The sequence below is a fragment of the Gasterosteus aculeatus genome, chromosome 1 (genome assembly GCF_964276395.1).
Source record: "Gasterosteus aculeatus chromosome 1, fGasAcu3.hap1.1, whole genome shotgun sequence".
NCBI classification, from domain to species: Eukaryota; Metazoa; Chordata; class Actinopteri; order Perciformes; family Gasterosteidae; genus Gasterosteus; species Gasterosteus aculeatus.
Genome location: NC_135688.1, coordinates 22,184,364 through 22,200,758, shown reverse-complemented (window position 1 = coordinate 22,200,758; position 16,395 = coordinate 22,184,364). Strand labels below are relative to the sequence as shown.

Here is a 16,395-nt window from a genome sequence, read left to right as displayed (position 1 = left end):
TTCAGAAGAAACTGTCCCACCTGTTGGATGCAATCCAGCATCTGACAGTAGCAACAGTGGGATCACTTGTAGATAGCTGTAGGTAGCTGTTAAAAACACTTGTAGGTGTGTTGGGAATTTCCCTGGCATCTCTCCAGCCTAATGTTTTACTGACATTCTGGATCAAAGCATCGGCAAAATGAATAGTGATTTGCAAAAGCAAATTGATGATGTGTGGTGTTATGTGTTGTCTATAGCTACTGTCACTTAAAAACCTTAAGCCTTTGCAGGAGGAAAACTTCTACCGTAGCCTCAGCTGCACGCTCACCATCAAGGGACAGCTGAGGCGAAACCTAAGAAGGCAACAAAAGAGGAGGAGGGAGTGTTGGCGAGGCAAAGGTGAACACCGCTGGGAGATAGGCCTTCTTTTATCTTGATGTTTTACTGATTTACCTTTAACAGGATGGGGGATGGTTAACAATCATGCCATGGTGACAACAGTTGAGGATGGCAGAAAGCTTCCTGTTGTGGGCCCGAGAGATCCTATTGTTTCTGAATCCCTCCACATTCTCTGATTAAAAAAGCGGAAGTGGATTATTTTTCTAACAAACACCCACTGTCTGTTATGGTTCTCGCTGCACAATGCAGAATCCTTTTTTTTGTAACAGATCCTTTGGCGTGTCTAGCCTGTGTAAGTTTTCATGCACAGTACGATATTTGCCGGTTACACATACACAAATTTTCAGTGGGAAAATGTATGCTCATTGCTAGATGATATGATTACAACCCATAAAGACCACTAGATTATAAAGCCTGTGTGAGTTCAAATGCAATTGTGGAAGTAAGTTTTAACAGACCTTGATGTTGCGTATGGATCTAATTAGCAATGGTATTGGTAGGGTGGGTAGTACGGTTATTATTGAATTTTGTTATCAGGTCAGCGGGGAGATGAAGACTTAGTTATCAGAGGACAGTATTACCCATGGATCATCCTTCGCTTGTGCTTTTAGGACATGGGTTAAAGTATCTTAACGTTTGTTTTGGAATGCAAGTAACCGTGATTAGTGATTAAAAGGGCCTAAGCAAACATTGCTTTACTTTTCACTATATCTCTCAATAGTTAATAGTTTTTCAATAGCTCCTACCATTACATTACCTTGTCAATTGGGTGTGGATGGGATTTGGGTTTCTCCAACCAAAATAAATCTCTATTGACTGCTTGTATCAAAAAACAATGAAAATGACAATGTGAAAAAAACAAAAGATCTTATCCAAGAACAAAAATCCCTATATTGGAATGATGTGACTATTTTAAAAACTTCTGTAAAACTAGTTTGGAATTTCATTGATGTGTCTGACCTTAAGTGGCTGCAACTTTGATATTAACGTTTGTTCCAATTGCTGTACCTGAATATAGCATTCTCCTGGTGGCACTGTTCGCTGTCCAACGATGAACTGCCAGAACAAGATAGCAGGAGCCCACAAGATGAACGACAAGATCCATGCAGCTGCGATCATCAGCCCTGCCATCTTAGTTGTCCTTCTTGCCGGATATGTTAGGGGTTTAGTTACGCAAAAATAGCGATCAAAGCTGATGATCAATAAATTCATCACTGAGGCATTTGAGACAACATAATCTAAAGCTAGCCACAGGTCACAGACCACCGGCCCAAGTGGCCAGTAGCCAACAATGATGTATACTGTATATAGGTTCATACTGAAAGCACCAATGATCAAGTCAGCACATGCTAAGGAAAATAAGAAATAGTTATTGACAGTTTGTAGGTGGCGGTTTACTTTAATGGAAAGCATAACCAAAATATTCCCTGTGACGGTCACAAAGCTCAAAGATCCAGTAACAAGTGCAATGAAAAACATCTCCAATGCTTTATATGGACTCCCTCTCCTCTGTTCTTCATTCACAACAGTGCAGAAAGTTGAATCATTCGAGGACGTGTTGCATGAAGCGTTGGAAAAGAGATCAGCTGATTGGATGACCGATGTCCCTGCAGGAAGATAGAGAGTGAGAGATAAAAAGATGGACAAAACATATGAGTACCAGTTACTTACTAATGTTGATGACATATACAGTAGATTGTATTTCCCTTTGCTGCTTTCTTAAAAAGCAACTTGGTCTATTTACTCCTTTAATTTGAAAGAGCAACAACAACTTCTCTCTGACATTAAAACAACTCCTAACTTTTCCAATATGTTGTTTGAACAGTTACAACCATAAACAGTAATGCTGGTATCTGGTAGATATTAAGTACAGGAACAGAACCAAAAAAAACTCCGAACAGCAGAGATTCAGGTTTATTACAAAAATTCACAAAGCTGATGACAATAAAAATACAAATAATGTTAAAGCTGCAAGCAGAGATGAACGGACCTTCGCCTCCCATGTCAGGGGGGCACCCTGACGGATATGCGGTCAGAATAAAAATGAATTAAAAAAAACAAAATAAACGAAACAGACAACAAAAAAAAGTTCATCCAAGATGGGATGCAAGTCACGGGGAGCCGGGCTCGAAGGGCGCCGGCGACAGGTCACAGGGAGCCAGGCTCGGGGGCGCCGGCGGCAGGTCACGGGGAGACGGGCCTAAACCGTGACAGAACCCCCCCCCCCCCCGGTCAGGCGTCGTGGAACCGTTACTGGAGTCGGAGACAGGGTCAGGCATCATCTTCTGTGAAGATGGGGTGCTGAGTGTATATTAATGAGAAATAAAATGAACTTTTTTGATTTTATCAAATGGCTGCAATGAAACAAGAGTGACACATTTAAAGTGGTCTGAATACCCACTGTATTTAGTACAGCAATGGTATGGTTATAAAAAACGCACATATGGGTGTATCCTGCTTGTTTAAAGTGCAAGGTTTTTCCTGGACCGGTTGCAATATATGTACAAAGATTTGTCGTACAGGTCAGGGTACTCACACACAGCTAAAGCTAATATTAATTTATCCTCCTTTGTTTCCGATTTGGCAAATGTCTGCAAGACATCAATGACGACAGGGGGAGCATCTCAATGCGCAATGCCATTTTGTCGCCGAAGTTGAAAAATCTCAAATCACGCAATGCGTTCAGCCGTTTGATGAGACTTTGCCCGGAGGTCTTTCACCAGAAATGAGCTCTTGAACATTTTCTTCTCTTGAACAAATTTTCTTTTTTCTTCTGTGGAATTACTGGACATTCTAGTCAAAGGTGTGCTCACCTTTCGCCACGCGGTGAGGCGCTGCAGGGGAGGAAAACGGGCCGGCTCGTTAGTGCGACTCCGCAAGCGTGGTTCTCGCACACCGATGCCAGGCATCTTTCTCTCCAACGTGCGCTCACTGTGCAACAAACTGGACAAACTTCAGGTGCTGGTGAGGAGAGACAGAGACTTTTCTACATCCTCCATTTTGTGCTTCACAGAGACGTGGCTCTGCGGATCGATACCGGACTTCGCACTCCAGCTGGCGGGCTTCCAGCTGCTCAGAGCGGACCGTGACACAGAGCTCTGCAGCAAGACGAAAGGGGGAGGAATCTGCTTCTACTTCAACAGCAGCTGGTGCAACGACGTAACAGATCCTACAACACTGTTCTCCGGAAACTTTCATCAACTATAAACCCTTTTATTCCCCCCGTGAGTTTGCTTCATTCATCCTGGTCGGTGTTTACATGCCACCGCCGGGCAACGTGCCTGAGGCACAGCGGACACTCGCCGACCAGATACGGCACGTACGGCATTGTGCTGACTAGCTGTCTCCGGTGTTCACTGTCATCTTCAACACCTCCTTGGAGACATGCTACGTACCAGCCTGCTTCAAGGCCTCCACCATCATCCCTGTCCCCAAGAAGCCCAGGATCACAGGACTCAATGACTACAGGCCCGTCGCCCTGACGTCTGTAGTCTTTAACAAAGTTTCAAATTAGATCCGCTTTGTGTGTGGCCAGTAAATGCATATCAATGACATGGGAGTCAGACTCCCCTACAGTCATCGACAATAAATGGAAATGGTATCGGTATATAGAAATAAACAGCTGTATCCCGCTTGAAAATATTACATATAGTCTCAAGAAAAGATATAATTTATCTATGGACATTTGGCAGCCTTACTTGGAGTATTACATTACATGTCATTTAGCTGACGCTTTTATCCAAAACGACTTACATTGCATTTTTAACACTTGGTTTTACATTTTGCCCAAGGGTTAGGTGTCTTGCTTGGGGACTCTTTGACATGGAGCAGTCGGGGTTTGAACGCCAACCTTGCGGTTCCCAGCGCACCCTCTCTACTATGGGAGTATATGGGTACAACACTAATAGTGCCATAGTGCTGTAACTATTTGGAGTTTGGAACCAATAATGCACTGTGTGAATGTAGCATCCTTAGTGTTGTACTATTCTATTCACCAACCAATTCATTTTTGGTTTGCTTTTTTGGGTGGGGGAAATTATTAATATAATGTGTTTCTTTGTTATTTTCCTTATTTTTATTTGTCTCATCTTTCTTACTTTATCCTACCGAATTTGCTTTCCTTTTCTGTTTACTGTATTCAATATATGACCTTGCAGTTACCTTGCGACAAAAAAAAAGGCATTCAGAGCCTTCTATCGGTTTTATACATGATTTATGTGGGCCAAGTGGAGCTAATTCTGGACACAGTTGATTATGCCATGCTCTAGTCGCTCTACTTATAGTTTGAGTTTGTTTGGTAATGATTAAATAATCGCAAAAATAAACTATGGAGGATCCCTGTGCTGACTTTGAAGAGTACTTTAGTTATCGACCGTGAAGACTTTCAAGAAATCTACTTCTTGTCATCAGGGGATGGGGTTTGCTCAGGTGTCATCATGTGGATGGATGGCCTGGTTTATGTCCTCCAGTTTTCAGTTTCAGATAAATTATTAAAAAGTATTTAGGTATTTTAGACCCTGTATTTTTTTTAAACACAAAACGATACACATTTGATCATCTCCAAGGCAGAATTTCAAAGAGTGGCAACATGTTGAACTAGCATCTCTTCCTGCTGTCCTTGTGCAGTTTACTGTGCTCTCTATCATTGGAGGGGCTGTGTTCGAAGTGCACAACAATTTTCCGACATTTAGCCAGGAAATCTTCCATACCACTTTTGTTAGGGCAACAGTGGTGGTTCTATGAACTATGTGTTCAGGGTAGTTATTGAAATGGAAGTAGCAGATACCAAGTTACGGGCATTAGCAGTGCCAAAAGTCATTTGCCGCTAATCTTCCTTCTGTTTGAGACGTATAAGGAATTCCTCTGCACAGTCTGCTCTATGTCGCGCCTCTGTTTTTTCAAATTTCCAATGCAAAAAGCTCTCTCCATCTTCAACGACCATCTCGGTCTCTCCTATCTAATTGACTGCAGGAACGTGGCTGTTTTGTGTCAGCGGTCAACGCACACTAGAAGTAAAGTTGTGTTGACTGTATTAGTATGCAGTCTTTTATTGCAATAATCTCGGCCACAATAATCTCGTAGATTAACGCGTTAATTTGTGCTAGCGTATTTGTCTATGTAGGTAAAGCTGTGTGGAACTTTGACTGCATATATGAGCACTGGCAGTCTGAACCAGTATTTAGCATTATATTAAAATGTACTATTGTCATGTTAATGCATGGGAAGGGAAATTCCTTGTATCAGTGACCCCTGCTTGATGACCTCTAACCTCTTTACAGTGGATGGTTGTTTGCAGTGTTTTAGTTGCTTGGCTGTTTCACAGGAGAAGAGTTCCTCACAGCAGGCTCCAGTGATTTGCTCGGTTTTCATTGTAGTAGCCGAGACATTAAGGTATGGAGTGTCACATGAAATCTTTAGTTAAATGTTTGTACTATCCAGCAGTGTCCTGAGATGCTTCCAGTGATCAGTAGAGTCCGTTCGGAATAGGTTGTCCACTGGATCAGACTATATAAGAGGACAAAACGTTGCTGCCCGGTGTGATCACATATTTGAGGGTCATTATATACACTCACCTAAAAGGATTATTAGGAACACCATACTAATACTGTGTTTAACCCCCTTTAGCCTTCAGAACTGCCTTAATTCTACGTGGCATTGATTCAACAAGGTACTGAAAGAATTCTTTAGAAATGTTGGCTCACATTGATAGGATAGCATCTTGCAGTTAATGGAAATTTGTGGGATGCACATCTAGGGCACAAAGCTCCCGTTCCACCACATCCCAAAGATGCTCTATTGGGTTGAGATCTGGTGACTGTGGGACCATTTTTGTACAGTGAACTCATTGTCATGTTCAAGAAACCAATTTGAAATAATTTGAGCTTTGTGACATGGTGCATTATCCTGCTGGAAGTAGCCATCAGAGGATGGGTACATGGTGGCCATAAAGGGATGGACATGGTCAGAAACCATGCTCAGGTAGGCCGTGGCATTTAAACAATGCCCAATTGGCACTAAGGGACCTAAAGTGTGCCAAGAAAACATCCCCCACACCATTACACCAGCACCAGCCTGCGCAGTGGTAACAAGGCATGATGGATCCATGTTCTCATTCTGTTTACGCCAAATTCTGACTCTACCGTCTGAATGTCTCAACAGAAAACAAGACTCATCAGGCAAAATTTTTCCAGTCTTCAACTGTCCAATTTTGGTGAGATCTTGCAAATTGTAGCCTCTATTTCCTATTTGTAGTGGAGATGAGTGGTACCCGGTAGGGTCTTCTGCTGTTGTAGCCCATCCGCCTCAAGGTTGTGCGTGTTGTGGCTTCACAAATGCTTTGCTGCATACCTCTGTTGTAACGAGTGGTTATTTCAGTCAAAGTTGCTCTTCTATCAGCTTGAATCAGTGGGCCCATTCTCCTCTGACCTCTAGCATCGTAATGTTACAAGGCATTTTTGGCCACAGGACTGCCGCATACTGGATGTTTTTCCCTTTTCACACCATTCTTTGTAAACCCTAGAAATGGTGGTGCATGAAAATCCCAGTAACTGAGCAGATTGTGAAATACTCAGACCGGCCCGCCTGGCACCAACAACCATGCCACGCTCAAAATTGCTTAAATCACCTTTCTTTCCCATTCTGACATTCAGTTTGGAGTTCAGTAGATTGTCTTTACTAGGACCATTCCCCTAAATCAGGGGTCTCAAACTCGCGGCCCGCGGGCCAATTGCGGCCCTCGGGACGATATTTTGTGGCCCCCGCCTTCATATGAAAGTGTAATGTTAGTGCGGCCCGCGAGTTTCATATTGTAGCAACCTCGCTGTTAACAGCCACTTACAACCTCCACCCCAGCGCCGACCGTTCCGTTCGCCGGTCGGACCGTCAGTGTCATCCCCCCCGTCGGCCATAATGGTCTGGCCCGCGTTCGGTCGAGGTGGGCTGCATCTGGCCCGTACCGGACTTGAGTTTGAGACCCCTGCCCTAAATGCATTGAAGCAACTGCCATGTGATTGGTTGATTAGATAATTGCATTAATGAGAAATTCAACAGGTGTTCCTAATAATCCTTTAGGTGAGTATCCAGTAGCACTGGTTACTATGCATATCTGTGTCTATTCTGTCAGTTTATATGTGGAGATCATTATTACATCAGCATCAGTCGAAATAAAATAATTCAAACTGAGATAAAAGGTAATTTCTACTTAAAAATAATATTCCACTCAATAGACTCAAATGATTGAATTTTCTAATCTTCTTTTAGTATGAAAAGATATAAACAAAAAGGCCTAAAGGATACACCCATCCATATAGAAGACTTGGTTGAGAGTCTCAAAATATATATTAAATATACAACACAGCCAACGAGACGCACATTACTATTGATTTCATCAGCAGCATCTTACACACACAATACACAGTACATGAACAGCATAACAGCAACAAGATTATTGCCATCACTCTGCTGCAACATCTATACCTCTCTAGCATGCGCATACATCTGCACATTCTACTGAAATATCTAAAATACAAATTATCTCAATTGAGAAATGATAGATAGAAATTCATAATGCTGAGAAACCAGGTAACAACATAACTTAGAAAAGCAAAAATTAATTAATTTAGGTAAATCTAAAATAACATGGGATAATGTCAACAAGTTGACAAAAATAACAGCAATTCAATTTAATTTGTACAGCTTTCAATTAATACTTTATGAACTCAGTTGAGGCTTTAATTCGAAACTCCAGTATTGGTCAACTTGATCCTAGACCAGCAAATAAAGGTCAACCATGCTCCTCTATTCGAAAGAAGTGTTCTAGGCTCAAAAATGTTTATGGAATTGACAAGACACACTCGCTAGCATTGTCAACAACTCTCTCAGGCAATGTGTGTTCCCAAAAGGATGCAAATGAGCCATAGTAACAGCCTTTTTTCAGTCAGGAGACTCAACCGATGTCTCTGATTATTGGCCAACCAGTATTCATCCTCCTGTTTTCAAAATTTCTGAGAAATGTGATCCAGAGCAACTTAATAAAAATCTAAACAGCTCTCCATATCAGGGTTATCCTATGCAGTTTGGTTACAGGACTAATCATTCGATTGAAACAGACATCATAAAGGGGTTGTAGCAGCAGGTTTTTTAACCTGAAGAAGGCTTTCGATACAGTCAATCCCCATATGGGATTAATAAACTGTCGTCAAATTTGTGTACCTAAAACACATACAAAACCGACAACAACAACCTTGAGGTTTGGCTTGTGGCCAATCAGGTGTGCAAGCATTGATGGCCTGCCTGCTTGTTTCACCTATGTGTCTTGTCTTGTGTATATTAGGAAAACATATATATCTAACATATATCTAATCTAATAATAATATATTAGAACATTTCATTTCAAGAATACATGACTGTATAACCTCTCTTGTAATGTAACCAAGGGAATGGACTTCACAAATATGATCAAGCTTTGTCATAAGTACGCCCGGTCCTGGCCTTGGATGGTCATGTGAATTCCCACGCAGCGAGGGCTGTTGCCTAATAGCAAGCATGCTAGGAAACATTGATAATAATCTGCCACTTTCTTGCTGCAAAATTGAAACTGAGGGTCGTAGAAAAACCGGACATGTCATGGACATAGATATTTTACATAATTAATGACATAGATATGTAACAATCAAAAAGAAGTAAGAAGTAAATGCGAAGATGCAGTTGCTCCATCTGAAAACAAAAGAGTCCACACAAGAGCGGGCTGGATCAGTTTCATGATTCTAGCTGGAAGCCTCACTCTCTTCAAGCACTTTAAAAAGGTGGAATACCGCGGAAGGTGAAGAAACATGTGCTCCATTAGATGCTTCACCTCAACTGCTGGAGGGAGAAAAAGGCTCTAAAGATCAGGGGCCTCATTTATAAACGTTGCGCACGCACAAAAGAAGGCGTACGTCGCTCTCTACGCAATAATTGGTATTTATAAAAAGCAAACTTGACGGAAAAATGTGCGGTCCTTCACGCAAGCTCGGACCCACGCGTACGCACAAAAACGGGTGAAATGAGAACCGTCGGCAAATGCAAGAAACACGCAAAAGTGTGTGAAAGTGTGTAAAACTAGACTGTTGTGTAAAAGAAATGCCAATACTGCCTCTCATAAATAACACGAACACCCGTTTGATCGATCTGCAGCGTAAAACAAACAGAAATACAAATGAACACATTTTCAAAAAGAAAAGGGAAATATGTTCTGCAATAATATTGGCATGTTATGCAATTCATCCTCAAAATACAGCTGTTACTTGTCAGATGCAATTAAATGGACGGTAATAAAATGCCATGATGCCGTCACAATGCGTAATGACGCAAAATGGCTGATCTTGCGCTCTTAGAAGATGTGGCAAATGGAAGGATTGGTGCTGTAGTGCAGCGCACATCGGCCTGTTTAAGGGCAGATGGCGCTGCCTCGACTGCACTGGAGGGAGGTTATTGTTTACTCCTGAAAAGGTGTGCAAAATCGTGCTGGCATGTGCTGTGCTACATAATGTGGCACAGCTTCCAAACGTGCCTCAACCCCCCTGACGCCGATGTTGGCCCAGACCCTGTCCCCGATCCCCAATCACTGCCGCCAGTCTCTCATCATTTGACTTCTCCTTTCCACCTCGCCAATGATAATTTCGACTTCACACTGAGTGAAGTTACGTTTCTTCGTTTTCCTCTGTGTTTGTCATGATTTCTCAATCGATGAATATTTATTTGTGGGCGTTCCACAGACTATATATGGGCAACTATGGGCGTGACATGAAGCCGCAAAAGCTGCGCTGCATTTAGAAGTGATTGTGATTTATTAAGGGAAAACTGCGTAGGACGTGCGTGCGCACGGTTTTATAAGTCAGAATATTTCCGTGAATGTTTCATCCGTACGCCACTTCTGGCGCAAATCCTACGCAAGGTTTTATAAATGAGGCCCCTGGGCCCTATTCCTCATACGTGGTTCAACTAAGTCGATCATATGTACCATTAGCCAGCTCAAATTACTGAGATGATTGATGTCAGGCTATCTTGGGTCCTCAAAGGCTGATCCGCACCCAAACAGTCTTGTTAATTGAACAAAATGTCAGTCAACAGGATAATCGCGCTTGTGCGTCCTATGTCAATGGCGGAAGAGTCAATCACCGAAACCAGGACAAATCAACTAACAAATAAAGGAAGAGCCTATTTTTTCTCTGGGGACAGGCAGGAGATGATCACGAATCCATACGAGGAATTCAAGACACTGATCTGTATATTTGAATCATTTATGTCATACGAATTTGTATTTGGGACATCTTTTACGTGGTTCATTCTGTACACATATTGCAGTCTCTCAATAGGATACCCCTCTGTCTCTAAAGGTTTCTTCCCTTTATTCTCCCCATCGAAGACTTTTTCATTTTTTCCTATTCCGATGTTTCGTGACAGAAGATGTTGCATGTCTACAGACTGTAAAGCTCTCTGAGGCAAATGTGCGATCTGCTATACAAAATAAAATAAGTGCATCAAATAATCATGGCAAAAAACTGAGACCGCCTCCAGTGCATGGGCTACGAACCCGGCAAAGTAACGCAAACAAGTTGAATGCGTGGGTGTGGGGAAAATGTATAGGCTCATTTCAAGTGCAACAGGCTTCATGGAATGAATCATCCAATGAGATCTTGCTGGCAAAAATAACTCAACTTTCAGAATAAGTAGAAGAAAACAAGGTCACGAGTAATATTTCATTTCCTGGTAGAGTGGGTTAGGCACAGAGATACATGTGCGTTTCACTGGTTTAGTGTCTTTGCGAGAAATTGACATCTGCAGCTGATGTCATCATCTGAAGTAGGGGCACTCTTCTCGAAGCTTCTGTTATACTGTTGCTCTCTGATCCTCTGTAAGAGGTGGCTTAGATCCACAGCTGGATCCCACTGTTCACATTCATGACTTGTAGTTCTCATATTATTTCAAACCATCCCAAGTAATGCATTTCAGTTCCATTTGCAGCAGTCAATGTGAGATCATTAAGTGATCTCTGAAACATCAGCTTTTCCTCTTTCCATCTTTCATCAATTATTGATACCTGAGGACCTGTGTCCCATAGAGCTTGAACTTGATGGTTATTGAGGTGACATTTAACAAGACACTGCCTACCAAATGGTCGCATTTTGCGCCTAAAATTAGACACAGTGCGAGTACATTTTTCATCTACTCGCGCATCTGCGACCAGTAAATTAGCTTTGGTTGATTGACGGGGGGGGGGTGGGGGTAAACACGGATGATAGGCTAATGCGTGAAAAGGGGCGGGTCTTGGGGGTTATCGCGGGAATCCTCAGATTTTACATAGCGGTGTCTCCTGTAAACAATGGACAACGGCGAAGCGGATTATTAGTTCGTACTTTCTTCCCAAACCTAATGATATAGAGAAGACAAATCCCGAGAATGAGTCCGACTCAGATTGTGAGGAAACGGTCGTGGCGAAAAAAGGCAGGAAATTCAGCTTTCGCGATGAGTGGCTGCGCAGTTCACCTGGCTGAGGTATTTCAGGGAGACCAACTCAATTAACTGCAAATGCTGCTCTCGATACCCACAACATGCGGGGAACACGACATTAAGACTGTCACTACACAATTAAAACACGACACGCTGATCAAACACAACGACAGTCAGAAACGTATTGAAACTATTGCACAAGTTTATAAGATTGTATATTGTCAAATTATTTATCAGTAACACAGTAAAAATGATGGGACAACTTAGCAAGTCGATTTATAGTGTGCGCCCCTAAATTTTCTGCTTGCACCCCTAAAATTTTAAGTTAGGGGTCACTGTGCTCCTAGTAAAAAAAGTTAGTCTGGAGCCCTGCTGGGGCAAGACACCTTTCTCCCGTCCTGCCTGTGGATTTGGCTAGGTCTCTCTCTCCCGTTCCAGGTGCAAGGTGATTGGGTTTCACCTGTACCTGTCGATCAACTGAGGGGAGGCTCAAGAATAAAAGAAGAAAGACTGAACTAAATGGGGGGCAGATCTGTTTGAATGGATGTCCGGCTGACACTACATGTAAAAAGTTGTTGTTGTGAAGGCTTGTGGTGGGAGGTTGAGGACCAGGGCCCTGTTCCTCGTACGTGGCTAACTGAGTTAGCCGGATAATTTTCAGGATGAGATGACGTAGATCAGGCTTTTCGGTTCCCCGAAGCAGGTTTGTCTAAATCACCATAGCAACACATCGAAAAACTTGAATCTGCTCCGCCGCAGGTTCATTTGAGCTGCTGGATTAGTTCATCACTCCCCCGGAAAAAAGGGCAGCTCACTTCCTCATTGATGAAGGAGCGACATCAGTTAGACGTTTTATAGGGGGAGACTCCGAGATCACAAAGACCCGTTTAGCCGCGATGACGTCCTGTACGAGAAATCATTTATTTACAAGAAGATTTCCCCGAGCCAAAAAGTTACATGCTGAACACCACACGCTGCAGCCGAACATCCACTGTCCCGCAGACTGTCTCACCTACTGTCCCACGGACTGTCTCCCACTTTCTCTCATACTCTCACACACCGTCTCTCATACTGTCCTGTCTGTACAGTGTTGCGATGCAGAGAACATCTGGAAAGTCACTGCATGGCGTGCTGTTGGTTTATTTGTCGCTTAATAAACTTCTCGATGTTCCATATTTTACTGCTTCAATTGATCAAATGTCTGATTATGAACAATTGACAATGATTATATAATGATTGTCCCATACACATTCACACACATATAATAAAACTCCTAGTTCTATATGGTCACCTACACATACATATGATACATAAGGTGATACAATACATATATCCTATTCATTCGTATCAATTTGATTCTTTGGGCCTGTTTTTATCTACATACTCTGAAAGAGGTCAGATCATTATTGGATGATGATGCATCCATGCAGCCTCCTACAATCACGCACATTTAAAGAAATATAATCTGATTGAAAATTAGCCTATACATTTTACCAACACTTACGCATTTAATGTTAACTTGTGTGCGATACTTTGTTCGGCTTGTAGCCTCGCAGGGGGGCGGTGTCAGTTTTTGACATGATTCTTTTAATGTTATTTTGTATAGCACAATATCTCAAATTTGCCTCAGAGGTCTTGTGACATCCTCTGTCCAGAAACCCTCACATCGGCACAGAAAAAACTCCCCAAACAATGAAAAGGTATTTGATGGGAAGAATGAAGGAAAGAAACCTTTAGAGAGACACAGGACGATCCTCCCTGGGACGGAGAGACTGCAATGGACGTACAGAATGAACAACTTAAAATATGTATAATACATCAAATTCATCCGACAGAAATTATTCAAATTAACATATCATCTTATCATATGTGTTCATGAGCATCTCCTGCTCGTCAGCGGAGAAAGAAAGATGCTCTTCCTTTAAGTTTATTTGCCGTTATACTGTTAAAAAATCGTGGTTTCGGTGATCGACTCTTCCGCCTTCTAACGTAAGACGCGCATGCGTGATTATCCTGATGACTGACATCTGGTTCAAACTAACGAGACGGTTTGAGGGCCGATCCACCTTCGAGGAACCAAGAACCAATACTAAGATTGGAGTGTTTGATAATAAAGTGTGTAAAATTGCCATCCGTGTGAGAAAACATTCTCCAACTCACTGACCTGTGTTCGCCCCCCACGCCACCTAGACAACCTCAAAAGGGACCGTAACACAATTGCGCGCTCATCTGGGATATATTCACTTGAAGAAAAAAAAGGTTGGTCAAAGGTGATAATTCATTTGTAGTTTAACCATGAGTTTTGAGTATTAGAACAACTAGTAGCGTTAAAAGTCCTGGCAGTTCCTGTTTGGGATGATCTTCCTTGTGCAGGAGTGGCCGCTTCAGCTTTTAGAAGTAGTAAGGGTACACTCGCTACGCCTTCGGGTGAAAAGTTTGAACCTGATGCCCCTCCCACAACTTTGCCACGTTTTGAACCTTTTTCCCCCCAGAGTCCCGAGTATCCAGTAGTGATGCCAGGCTGAAAGTTCACTTAGCCCTCCTTCAGCTAGAGGCCCAGTAAAAAGGAAATGGTGCGTAGAGCAGATTATGACCTTCAATTACAGAAATGCAGGCTGCCATAATACAAGCCATAACCAACCAGGTTTTGACGTCAGTAAAAACATTGCACTTGTGCCAACATTTCGGGAGTCCGAGGTTGACTCATACTTCAATGCTTTTGAGAGGATTGCTACTGCCCTGGTCTGGCCTAAGGACATGTGACAGATCCTGCTTCAATGCAAACTGGTGGGTAAAGCACAGGAGGTTGTGTCATCTCTTTTATTGGAGAAGAGCATGCAATATAAGTGCTCAAGGAGGCTATATTACGTGCCTATGAACTTGTGCCTGAGGCCTACCGTCAAGTTCAGGAACCATAAAAAGACTAGTGAGCAAATTTTTGTGGAGTTTGCTAGAGAGAAAGGCGTACTCTTTGATAAGTGGTGTGAAGTCAAGGATAGTTTTGAGTCCCTTTGACAATTGATGCTGGTGGAAGACTTCAAGGGTACTTTACCAGAGAAGGTGGTGGTGGTATTCTTAAATGAACAGAAGGTGACATCTGTGTCAAAAGCGGCAGTCTTAGCCGATGAGTTTGTCCTTACGCATAAGCATGTGTTTGTGTCTTCCTTCCGCTCAGACAGAGAGGCAGCACTAAAGCATTAAGCATTAAAGGTGTGTCACCAGTGAAAGCTGAAATATCACAGGCTAAAGCGCATGGACCTGATGACTGTTTCAAACCCTTTTATGTCTGATGGCTTTGTCTCATTTACTGGAACCATGAAGATCAGCATCCAGTAGAGATACTAAGGGACACAGGAGCGTCCCAATCCATTATTCGCGAAGGCATCTTACCACTGTATGGTGGTGCAGTTGTTCAAGGTATGAGTTTCATACCGGCCCCTTTGCATAGAATTAATGTTCAGTCGCACCTGGTAAATGGGTTCTTTAAAGTGGCTGTGTTACCAGCATTGCCCATTAGAGGGGTAGACTTTATCCAGGGAAACAACGTAGCTGGGGCCAGGGTCGTACCAGTCCCTGAGTTGCTAGACAGCCCTGATCTGCGTTTGGAGTCTGACAACATGGCAGAGGTACTTCCTGGCACATTTCCAGCTTGTGTGTGACTACCAGAGCCCAAACCAAGAAATATGGCATTGATTTGTCGGACTGCTGATAATACTGAGTCTGTCCTCACCAGCCGAGAGGGTGTGGAACTACCAGCCACCAGAGACTAGTACATTGCAGCCCAAAGAGCAAAATGTTATTCCTCTGTCCTTAGCCAAGATAAAGCAAATGTACTACTTTCTTGATAATGTCCTGTTGATGTGTCGATGGACTAGTGGAGTCTCAGAGGAGATGGATTGCAGTGAGACTTACCAGGTTGTGGTACCTACATCCTATCGTTCTCAGATACTGTCCATAGCCCATGATCACCCATGGTCAGGACACATGGGGATCACTAAAACCTATGAAAGAGTCTTCAGACATTTCTTTTGGCCAGGACTCAAATCCGATGTCGTTCACTATTGTCGTACTTCATGTGTGTCAAGTCGTTGGAAAACCAAATCAAGTGATACCTCCACCTCCCCCTCCCCTCTGCCCTATTCTAGTAATGGGTTAGCCGTTTGAAAATGATTGTGGATTGTGTCGGGCCATTGCCAAGGACAGAGACTGGGAATCAGTTTTTACTAACCATAATGTATGCTTCCACTAGGTTCCCCGAAGCCATCCCATTACGAAGGATCACTACACCAGTTATCACAAAGGCTCAGGTAAAATTCTTTTCATTGTTTGGTCATACTCATGTGGCTATGGAATCCGAGAGATGTTTACTTTTGGCTTGAGTTCCCAGAGAGTGAGACAATGTCTGTCTCAAGCTCCATAGGCCCCAATGCAAATCTGATGACATATTTCTCAAAGAAATCAGAAGGTACAGGTTTGAAAACTTGCAATAGAGCCGTATTTATGCCTCGCAGAGACATATAGATCATA

General features: G+C 42.8%; 1 protein-coding gene across 2 annotated transcripts in view; it reads right to left on the bottom strand.

The window, feature by feature from the left end:
• The window catches only part of LOC120818432 (muscarinic acetylcholine receptor M4), a 46,613-nt gene that overhangs the window by 21,716 nt on the left and 8,502 nt on the right, over positions 1 to 16,395 (bottom strand). For both annotated transcript variants that reach the window (XM_078104399.1, XM_040175504.2), the window contains exon 2: positions 1,387 to 1,985. In XM_078104399.1, the coding sequence (XP_077960525.1) occupies positions 1,387 to 1,985 (599 nt within the window). The remainder of the gene's footprint in view (positions 1 to 1,386; positions 1,986 to 16,395) is intronic.